General features: G+C 36.6%; 1 protein-coding gene and 1 pseudogene across 1 annotated transcript; both read left to right on the top strand.

The window, feature by feature from the left end:
• LOC107600355 (N-acetylgalactosamine-6-sulfatase-like) overlaps positions 1 to 8,461 on the top strand; it is a 51,077-nt pseudogene extending 42,616 nt beyond the window's left edge.
• Positions 8,462 to 9,353: 892 nt separating this feature from the next.
• Positions 9,354 to 11,121, top strand: LOC107600354 (adenine phosphoribosyltransferase-like). Its single transcript, XM_016292230.1, has 4 exons — positions 9,354 to 9,460; positions 9,587 to 9,690; positions 10,803 to 10,936; positions 11,035 to 11,121. Exons 1-4 carry the CDS (start codon positions 9,384 to 9,386, stop codon positions 11,119 to 11,121), a joined length of 402 nt encoding a protein of 133 aa, XP_016147716.1. The 5' UTR covers positions 9,354 to 9,383.
• The last annotated feature ends 3 nt before the right edge of the window (positions 11,122 to 11,124 follow it).

The following is an 11,124-nucleotide window of genomic DNA, read 5'->3' as shown; positions in this document are numbered from 1 at the left end:
AACTTTACAGATCTTCTTTATGCACCAAGAGCTTGTAACACTCCAAAGAGAAAGGAGAACTTGAAATCGCATCATATGACCCCTTTAAAACATTTAATAGTTTCAGTGTAGCAAATATATAAAAGATTTTTTGACAAAGTACCAACATGTTACTTCTAGTGTATTATGCTATTATTAGCAATAGTTACACTTTCTTAGTAGCACTTAGTTCACCTGTGTGTGTGTGTGTGTGTGTGTGTGTGTACAGTATATGTGTGTGTACCATATATATATATATATATATATATATACATATATATATATATATATATATATATATACACTAAAAATGCCTCTTTATCATTTTCTGTCTCATTAAATAGTAGTAGATTAGTTGAAATAGTGACTCATCCCTTGTAAGAACAGAGTAACCCTCTCTTTCACCCTTTTTCAGCTTTATTTCTCTTTCGCTTTGATGTTGTTTTTTTATATCCCTCCTCTTTCTTGAAGAGAGACAGAGTAATTAAACATTAATGTTGTTTTTGATCTTCTGTCTCTTCTCTGCTCTGCTGGTTTCAAGCACCAACTGTGAAAAAAGAAAGATTCATCCAAAAAAAAAAAAAAAATCAATAGCTGTGTTGAGCACTAGAGAAGAGAGAGCTGTTAGTTTGACCATCTTCATCCTCCTTATCTTTCCAGTTTACAGTGAATGTTTTCGAATAGGTCAGAACGGTCCAGATCCAAACACCAACCCCTCCTCATTCTTCCATTCTTTCACTCGTTCCTCGTCCCCTGTGAATATGTAATGACATTTACAGCACATTACTTGACCTAAAGCTGCAGTACAGAAAATATTTTGGTTAAAAGTTATAAATAAATATATAAAAGTTAAACTATTACACAGGTACATAAACAGACTTTCACCTTGACACAAAACATATCTGCAGTATAAAAAAGGGACACAACATGTAGCAACAAAGTAGTAACAATAAAAGTATACTCTTCCTTCTAGATGTTTTTGTTTTTTGTGTGTGTGTAAATGCCTCTATTTCACCATCATTTTTATAAGCAATTATGCAAACTTTTACTAAAAAAAGTCTACACTTCTGCAGGTTGAAACAAAGAAAATATGAAAATTTATCTTGTGCTTGTTCCAAATTGCTGCCATCTGGTGAAAAAAGAAAAAAAGTTTGTCAGGTCAAAATTGTTATGACAATAATGTCCAGCGGATGGCCAAAATGTTCTATGAAGCTACAATCTGAGTAAGATTTCGATTGTATGCTTAGAATGATCCATTTTTATATTTATTTAGACATTATCCAACTATTATATGTCAAAGTTTGGTATATATTTAAAAATCATTTTCAAGCGTAATTTTTGCTGTCTTTTTTTTTCTTTCAGATATTCAGATTGATTTTTTTCCATTTTTAAACCACGCTTATAAGGGTTAATTTGCCTCAAAAAGTAAAGTCGATTTGGTATAAGAATACAAAGACATACATTCTTTTAATTTAGAATAACATAAACCAATGAATCATGTGAATTAAAATCCTGGAACATGAAAACAGTCCATTTGGATTTCATGTTAACTTTAAATCAATTTAGGAGATTTTCCTGCACAATCATCATATAAAATGTTGATTTGAAATGTGAGTCCTGCTATTAGTGGCAGTGCTGTCCTGCCTTGAATTCAAACACTAACCAAGCTAACAGGCCAAGGAAGTCGTTCGGTCTACACAACCCCTGCCATGCTGACCCCCATCTCACAGCCTTCCCTGCCTGCCTGCCTTATCCCGGCCGAGAGCACTTAAGTCCCATCCTGCCTGGGGCTAATGTAGCAGGCAACTCGGGCCTCATCTGCTGCCGACAAGCACTTCAGCCCTTCAATCAATAGTGCTTGTAGAACTGCTCAATTTCCACAGGGGGAATGGTGGGGGTGGAGAGAAGCAGAGGTATTTGATTGCCTCTTCAGCTCAATTCCCTTGTCTAGCTCCAACTGTGTGTGGGGGACTTATTTTATTCATTCATTCAGTTATACTTGTTGGTGTTTTTACCATGTGAATACCGATTCGCTCTTGTTTCATTGTATTCTCCGCATGCAGAATTGGAGAATGCGGTTTTGTGAGTGCAAGTGTGTGAATCACTAATCAGTCTGGTGACACACCTGAGCAATGCCCCTGCCCCCTGGGTGCCATGCATTATAAATCAAAAGACTGTATTTGCATGCATTGTTATTATTAATCATGCATCTACAGTTGTAGAAAGGAAAGCAAGGTTCAGAAAAATGCTTATGAGCCATGCTGACTGTGAATTTTCTATTGTTTGTCTGGACTCTAGGCATAAATAAACATGCTATGGTTAATTATTGATTAAAGACCCAGGGGCATAATACACAGGACATACAGTGAAGGCGGCATACGTTTAGCAGATCGAGTGCCGAAGCGCCCTGCCCCTTGGTGCATCTTCGCATCTATCATGAATAGAAGAACAAATGTTTCCTGTGTGTGTGATCTAAAGCCCTCTGAATTGATCTAGCATTTTACCCAAGAGGAGATGGGAATTAAAGTATTTTATTTTTGACACGCACAACACTCCCATCAAATGCTCAAGGTTTTATCACAAAATCACACTCACTCGGTCTCCAAAATGTTTACAATGATGACTACCAGGGTGTGGGGGAATATTTGAACGAGAATGTCATCATTGAAATTTTAATGCAGAAATGTAGGCAGTGTAGAAATACATTTACATTTTTTTTGTTTCTTTCCCACAGTCCCTCTAAACATCTCTTCTGGGAGTATGTGAGTGTAGATTGCTTTACAAATGCTCAGGTATTGTATTTACGAAAATGTAGGGGACCCAGCATTTCAGTTTATATTTTTACAGTGAGATTTACTTCTGTGTCCGTAAGTATTAGCATTAAATTGCAACATTATACATAATCATAAAACCCATTAAACAGTATACTTAAAGGAATTGTATTTTATAAATAATATAGTATACTCGGGAATTTTATGTAAAATTAGACATTAGTTCATTAATACAGCGAATACTGATTTACATTTTTGTGTTGAAATCTAGCATGCACAAGTGACATATGACCACACAAATGGGAATGTGCATAGATCAGCTTCATGCTTGAGAGCTCCTCAGTCAATTAGGCTTTACAAGGTGAAAGTAAAAAAGTACAAACTGACGGCGCTTTCGGCATCTGACGCTAGATTAACAGCGCATATTCTCTCAGAGACGACAAGAGAAAAATCTACTTCAACATATGCTGATAACAACATATAACTGTTTTGAATTATTCCTTAATATTTCTCTTGTGGCCCGTACATAGTGAAAAAAGAAAGAAAGCGATAAATGTATTTTGCATTAAACAGGTTGTTTTTGAAAGTCGGTGCTTGAAATAAAGCTGCTCTTATTTTCATTGATGACTGCAGTGTTGTATAAATTGTATAAATTAATAGACCTGTTTTAAAATACCTTTTTAAAACATTTTCAATGAGGAGTAAGCTAGCCTAATCTTTTTTATTATCCTCACAGCGCGTCAGTTATGCGGTTATGCGCTATGAAATTATTGCGGGGCAAATTAATTGTAATTTAATTCTTCACCTCTTACCTCCGTATAAAGCGCAGCTCTGCTTTGTTTACAGCGGTAACCTTACCAAAGAAACGATATATCATGGCTGGTTCTTAAGCGCCACCTGCTGTCAGAGAGTGAATTTACGCCTCATACAGACCTGCTGTTTTTGTTTCATTCAGATGTTTTATTTTATACAGTCTATGGTTTTATGTAGCAAAACAAATTCTATAAATAAAGCCTAAAGTCAAACCATTCTGTTTTTGTTTTAAATCCTGAAATTTAAAACAAAAACAACTGCTCTTGCAACATGTGTGTAGCATCTTTGTTTGGATTGTGATTAAAATGCAGTTGTTGCCTCTAATTTCAAATGGTTCATATTTGTTTAAGGCCAGTTTGTTTTTTTAGCAAGCAAATAGCCAATAAATTAATTTGCTTCAAAAAATCAATCAGAATCAGCCAATTTGCTAGTTTAAAAAAAAAGAAAGTCTGATACTGAATCGGCTATGATCGGTGCATCACTAATTGAAATTCTAAATAAAAGGCTTCAAATTGGAAGTACAATCTGAGATGTCTTTTTCTATCAATTCTTCAATAGGTAGATCTTGTCGTTGATAAAAGATGAGGTAAGGGATCTTAGGCTTAAAAAGGTTGGTGACCACTGACTTAAAGGAATTGTATTGTATGCATTAACTAGTATACTCTGGAATTGTTTGTGAAATTAGTCATGAGTCTTCAGTACTAATACAGAAAATATTGATTTCTATTTTTGTGTTGAAAACTAGCATGCACAAGTGACGTAGGGTCCCACAAATGGGAATGTGCATAGATCCGTTTCATGCTTGAGAGCTGCCGAGTCATTTAGTCATAGAGATAATAAATGAGTAAATGAGTGTAAATGTCAGCATCATAATTTATGTCTAAATAATTGAAGTGTGTCAGGTAAAACATAAGCTCAGTTATGTAATCCAATAGGTCTGCTAGTTTGTTTCAGCCATAATTCCTGGTTGGTGGCTGGTGTAAATATTTGGTTGATGTCGGTGTTCGAACTATACCGTGGACTTTGGGGGAGCCCACTTCCACTTTTTTTTATTATTATTATAAGGGAGGGGGGTTTGGTATTCGTGCACGTGCCTCAAAAGAGGGCTTACAATGACTTACAAAGATACATAACAGCTACAAGTGTATGCACTACTTGCTTTATGCAAGCGCTATATAGGATAAATCACTATACAGGATTTACCCTATTATACTTTATCGACACGAATTGATAGGTGAAACAACAAACAGCCACCCACACATAGTCTAGAAACAAAGCATCCGGCTGTCTTTGAGTTCACATAAAAAACGGTTAAAGTTACTTGTCGTCAGGCTACAGAAGAATACCATAATTCCTCCGTTCAGTTAGGCCTAAGACATCGAGAGTCACGCAGACCTATAACAACCCAGCCACAACACATAATTGTGAATAGCATGCCTTACCTTAACACAGAATCGACCACAGAGTCCAGCGTTTATATTTTTTGGAGCCGAGCTCCCCCGTAGTTCGCACCCTGGTTGATGTAGCATTATGTTTGATCTTATTTTAAAGGTACAACAGTCAAATATTTAGAAATGCATAAGTTGTAACTTAATGCTCAATTACACTACAACTAGGTTAAGGCTTAAATTATGTAAAGTTACATAAAGTTTAAGCAGCCAATCCCTGGTGCAGAACCCCTCGAACGAATGTGATTTGAAATTCATGGTTATAATGTGTAATATATTATAAGGCCCACCAAAACAAACTGATACTATTAGAATTTTTTTTTATCAGTTTAAATTATAAGTATGCAGTTATTTAAATTCCAAACTTGAAATGATGTGAAATTGGCAGTCCTCCAGTTTTAAGAGAATGTTGCAGAGTGACACATTTTTGTAGACCAGCTCAGAATTTAGCATTGCCCTGATTCTTTTGACAAGAACCCAACAGGATGTTTCCATTGGCTTTTGGATGACCAAACCAAAGTTTATGAAAGTTACATGTTGTTCATCAGGATTTTTTTTTTTAATAAATAAACTTTTTGGATCCTAAATACAATAGCCTTCAGTCTTCAGTCGCATGAGTCACCACCATAGACCTTTAGGCAGGTTAGATGCCATACTGAACTAAATGTAAATGAAAACGAAGTTGTGAAGGGACATACTTACAGTCTTGACAATGGCATGCACTGTACAAAGGTTAGAACTATCAACTTTCAAACTGTTTTATGGAGTTTATTTATTTAGTAATTTTTTCGGGAAGATGTTTTGTTAGTTGAACAATCGGTATATTGTTAAACAACAATACAATCTATTGACCGCACTGTGCTTCTATCCTCCACAGACTAATTTTTATTCCTGTCAAAAATTAAACACAGTGCTATCAAGCTTAGACAACTCTTTCAGACTTTAAAAAAACAATTTTTTGAAAGCTTGATTTAGAATAGTTTGCACAAATAATACAATGAGTCTGTGAAAGCAGACTAGTGATTAGATATGTTTACCTGTTCATTGTGATGATTTTTAATGTCCCCAACAGTCCCTGTAGTCCCATTTAGCCACTTCTTAATGACCTTTTTTGAGACAATGTCGTAGAACAAAACGTGACAATATCTTGAGATTGTGTTATTAACCACAGTCCTTATTTTCACTTTATTTTTAACCAAAAAACCATTGATTTCCAGACAATGGAACTGAAAGTACTTACATCCTATACTTCGATTTCGGGTTCTGCATCCCTGCAGCACTCTATTGCAGTTATATTCCAATAAGTCATTGATATTGGTCAACCACTAGACGAAACCTCTTAACTGCTGATGAAAAGCCTGTAGCAAGTGAAGTAATGTGTGTCAGGGTTTTGGGGAATGGTCGTTCGGGGTGAAGACTGTTGGTCCAGGCTGAGTGAGAGGGGAGCAGATGTTAGCGTGCGGCTCATGCCCGATTCTCCCGGGGGAAGGCAGAAGTGTAGAGACTGGAGGTGTGAGTCGGACAGCGCCCAGGGTAATTACACTAATTGACACCTCACCCCACATGTACACACCTCTTCCCCAGGGGCCAATCAGAAGGCTGCCTTTGAGCGCAAGGGACAGGCCTGACACAGGTGCTGCCTGCCTTTGTATTACGGCCGTAATTGCAGTGGTGATATTTGTCTCTGTGTGTTTCTCGCACAGACACACATTCTCTGAAGCCCATTAAGCCTACAGGTCCTATTGAGAACAGCGTTCGTTTGAAACCATCAGGGTCCCTGCACACTACGCAGGGGTGTGGGATGCTGTCCAACACAAATAATGAGAGGACACATGACCGCTTCTGTGGAAACGGCAGCCCTCGGGGACCTGAGCGTGCGTGTGTGTGTTTTATGGTGGGATTGCCTGTCTGTCACATATTTTTTCATGCATTATCTTGTAATAACCATGCATGAGCGAATAATTAATTAAAACTATTTTATATGCCATGCTAAGATGAGGCTGTGAAGATTAATTGATGAAGACAATGATGCAGTTGATGTAAAAAGTTACCCGAGAGCAAATATCAGCTATTGTATTGAAGTAGGAGAGTAATTGGCTGTAAATTAACTGTAAAATGTTTTTAACCCTGTTTTTTTTTTTTTTTTTTGGGGATAGTTGTTAGTATAGTGTTATAGTACTATGGTATTTTTGGAGTAACATGTAAACATCATGGTACAAGTATATGGTCTCACAAAACCTGTCAAGAACATTGTCAGGGTTGGTTTCACCCCAGAATCAAAATAAAGAAATTTTAAATATATCTTCTACATTTAGCATTAATAAAATGAAGCATCTTGTAAATAACTAACCATTGTGAAAAGAAAAGTAAATATCTCTCATATCTATCAGACATATATGTTTTAAGTACATATCTCTTTCCTGATCTCTCCCTTTCTCATTTGCCTTAAAGTGTCGAGTCTAAGGAGTACCGGGATGTTCTTAGACAGGTAACCGCAGTAGTGGAGCAGCATCAGACGGATTTGATCCCTGGAATGCCGCAGCTCAACATGTGTGACCTGGCTGTCATGGTGAGATGATTATTGATTGATTGATACAAGATACTGTGAGTTGAGATGGCTTAGGCGTCTGTTTCAGCAGATCTGATTTAACCTTAATTTTCCATTGGTCAATGAAATTAAATGAAATTAACTCTTGAAATTATTATTTTTTTAAAGGCATCTTTTGATTTCAAAACTGAGAAAATTTAGAAAAATTAGAAAATTTCTTAAATCAAATCAAATGTCACAATAGACCCAAACCAGTTTGTATTTTTTGTAATTTGTTTATTTTTTTGGTGATGTTTGAGTATTATACTGCTAGGTAATTATACATTTTTGCACATAAAACAAATTATTTTTGCACAGCTTTACAGTTGTTTTCATCACTTTTAGTTTTAAATGATTAATTGAAACATTTTATTTTTTTTATGTTTTATAAATCAGTATACAAAAACATATTTGAAAATTATTATTAGCTAAAAAAATTTCTTTAAGTATTTTATTTACTTCGTTTTTTGGTCATTAACAGCCTTTGTAGATTTTTATGTCACTGCAAAAATGGCACTTTATTTTGTGCCATTATTGCTCTGGAAGATGGTTTAGTTTCACAATAGACAATAAGCATCTTTTAACAGCTAGTGGGGCAACAGCGTCCTCCAGTGTTCATGTATGGCAAAAAGCTATTGTAAATTTCATGCCACTGTCAATAGAGGCATTGTCTGAACCTAGAACTTCCTTTATATTCATGTGTTTCTCTTCCTACTCAGAACTAGAGTCCTCCTGGCTGTGAGCAGTTGGGCAAATGTCTTAAACCCCCAGAGCCAAATCCATGGAAATGTGACTGGCCACATTATTTAGTAAGTTATCCATAAGAACTTTGATAAAGACGTCTCTCAAAATCTGATTTATTTTTAAGGATTTTTAAAATGATATTTGTATTTTCTGCGTGACTCTCAGCATTTGGTGTGTTTAATGTAATGTACAAAACCAGATTTTGATTTTGAAAAGCAGTGATTTAGTGTAGTTCTCATTTTAGAATATGTTGTGTCTATTAATTTGTTGGGGGAAAAACTGCAAAATGTACCAAAAGGCAGCAGAGCAGAACATATGCACTGTCATTTAAGAATATATTTGATCATAAAAACATATTCTGACAGCTGCCTGGTACTCACTGGACCTCACTTACTGTACAATTACCAAAGCACACTGTCAGCAATAAATATATTGATGTTAGCTAGTTTTGTCTAACAATCATTTATACTGTTTATTTTATTTTTATTTTTTGACTTTTGGCATTTAAATCAGTGTCTTAAAAAATCTTGCATTTTTTTCTTAAGGGGCAATAAAATATTTTTAAAACTTGCATGTGACTGTGCATAATATATATATATATATATATATATATATATATATATATATATATGTTTTAAGCAAAGTAATGAGGAGACACTTTGCTTGTTATGCTGTGTAGAATATATCTGTTTGTTTCCTTCACTACAGCTGCAATCCACTGGGATTTTGTCCTTTGGTTCCGTTCTCCCCTCCTTTATTACCGATGGAATGATCCTTTGGCTGTATTTATATACTACGTGTAGAATTATTTTAAGTGATTTACATTATTATATGTTATATGTGTGTGGCAATAATAATAATAATAACAAATACCCTTATTAAAAGCAGTTCTCTTCCACATTCGATGACGTAAATGTCATGTGATGAGGAAGCGTGTGCTAGTGGTTGACTTGAGCACGTGGACATCTTCCTGTCTCAGTCCAAACATTCGCAGCGCGTGCCATGGCAGGGAAACTGGATCTTATTTCCAAGTGCATTAGAACTTTCCCTGATTTTCCTACGAAGGGGATTCCGTTCAAGTGAGTACCGTTATTCATTTACAATGCCATTTTACTATGAGCGTGCATGTTAAAAGCGGTGCGGAAGAACGGGACAGAGATGTTCGGGTTTGGCAGTTTCAGATTGTCTGTGCTGTTCGTCTGCAGGGATATTTTTCCAGTCTTGAAGGATCCGAAGGCTCTGGCTGCTGTGACCGATCTCTTTGAGGAGCACGCAAGGCGCGCGTATCCTCAGGTGGATCTTATAGTCGGTAAGAGCGAGTGCAGATTTCATTCAGTAGGTATGAGTGTGGCACATTACAAGGTTCAAAGTTGCAAAACTCCTGATAACACTTGTGCCAGGAAAAAAAAGAGAAGGATTCCTATAGGATCCGATCCTAATAGGGTCAAATAAGGATAACCGATTAAATGAAATGGGATTCTTCCAGGATTTTGTTAAGAGTCCTGTAACAGGACTCCTGTTGGATAGTCAGTGTGATATTGTGTAATGTATATTCGAAATATACATGGAATGTATGTTGTTCAATTGAAATTACAGAACCGTTATAGGAAGTCACAGGACCTAGAGTAGAGGACATAACTGAAATATTTGTTTTAATTTCTTGTGTTGTCATACAGGGTATTTTTATCCTATTGGTGACCATAATGGCCCTATTTGGGAATTATTGTGCAACTGCATAGACTAATTAAAAGTCTAAACATCCTAGCAACACTCTAACAACCATTCAGAACACTCTAGGAACAGGCTAGCAACCACACAGAACACCTTAGAAACTGCACAGCAACACCCTAGCAACCACCCAAAACATCCTAGCAAATGCATAGCAACACCCTAGCAGTCACCCAGCTAAGAAACACTCGAGCAACCATAAAGTGAATCAGCATCTAAACACCCTATGAATCAGCAAGTGATCACCTAGAACACTTAAGGGACTGCATAGAAAACCCTAGCAACCACAAAGACCACTTTAAAAACTGCACAGCAACACCCTAGCAACCATCTGGCAACTACCCAGAACACACTAGCAACCGCCTAACCACCACCCAGAACACCCTGTGTAGCAACACTCTATAAACCACCCAGAATGCCCAAGCACCTGCGTAGTAATCACTACCTTCAAATGGCAAGCTTCTAAAACGACTTCAAACTTTCTGGTCAGGCTTTCTCAAGCCAATATCAAAGTTATTTTGACAAACTTTTGTTTTTAAATCCATTCATGTTTAAGTCAGTCTACCTTTGGTTTTAATAAACTGTTGGAGTCCTTCATGAAGATTTCCAGTTTTGTCCCAGAATTGTTTTAATAGAAAGGCATGGCAAGCAGCGGTGTATTGTTATAATGATGTTTTCTTCATTCTCTCCTAGGACTTGACGCTCGAGGATTTCTGTTTGGGCCGCTTTTGGCTCAGAGATTAGGTGTAGGATTTGCTCCAATCAGAAAAAAAGGGAAGCTCCCTGGTCCCACGTTATCAGTAGCTTATAGTCTTGAGTATGCAAAGGTAACTCTGGTTTATAAATGATCCAGTATTGCATCTAGTCTATGTGCAGTTATAATGCAAGCCTCTGTTCATTATGTAATTCAGCAGTATCGTTTCAGGCCGAGGCGGAGATGCAGGAAGATGCTGTTTCTGCAGGACAGAAGGTCCTGATCGTTGATGATTTACTGGCTACTGGAGGTGAGTGAGAC

This window comes from Sinocyclocheilus grahami, unplaced genomic scaffold (assembly GCF_001515645.1).
Source record: "Sinocyclocheilus grahami isolate Dianchi unplaced genomic scaffold, SAMN03320097.WGS_v1.1 scaffold282.1, whole genome shotgun sequence".
NCBI classification, from domain to species: domain Eukaryota; kingdom Metazoa; phylum Chordata; class Actinopteri; order Cypriniformes; family Cyprinidae; genus Sinocyclocheilus; species Sinocyclocheilus grahami.
Note: the sequence above shows the minus strand (reverse complement) of the source record. Positions and strands in the feature narration are given on the sequence as shown.

Bases quoted from the DNA above. Each gene is read 5' to 3' on its own strand.
- LOC107600354 (XM_016292230.1), top strand. From the start codon at position 9,384: ATGGCAGGGAAACTGGATCTTATTTCCAAGTGCATTAGAACTTTCCCT. The intron at 9,461-9,586 runs GTGAGTACCGTT...GTTCGTCTGCAG, and splicing joins ACGAAGGGGATTCCGTTCAA to GGATATTTTTCCAGTCTTGA. The intron at 10,937-11,034 runs GTAACTCTGGTT...GTATCGTTTCAG, and splicing joins ATAGTCTTGAGTATGCAAAG to GCCGAGGCGGAGATGCAGGA.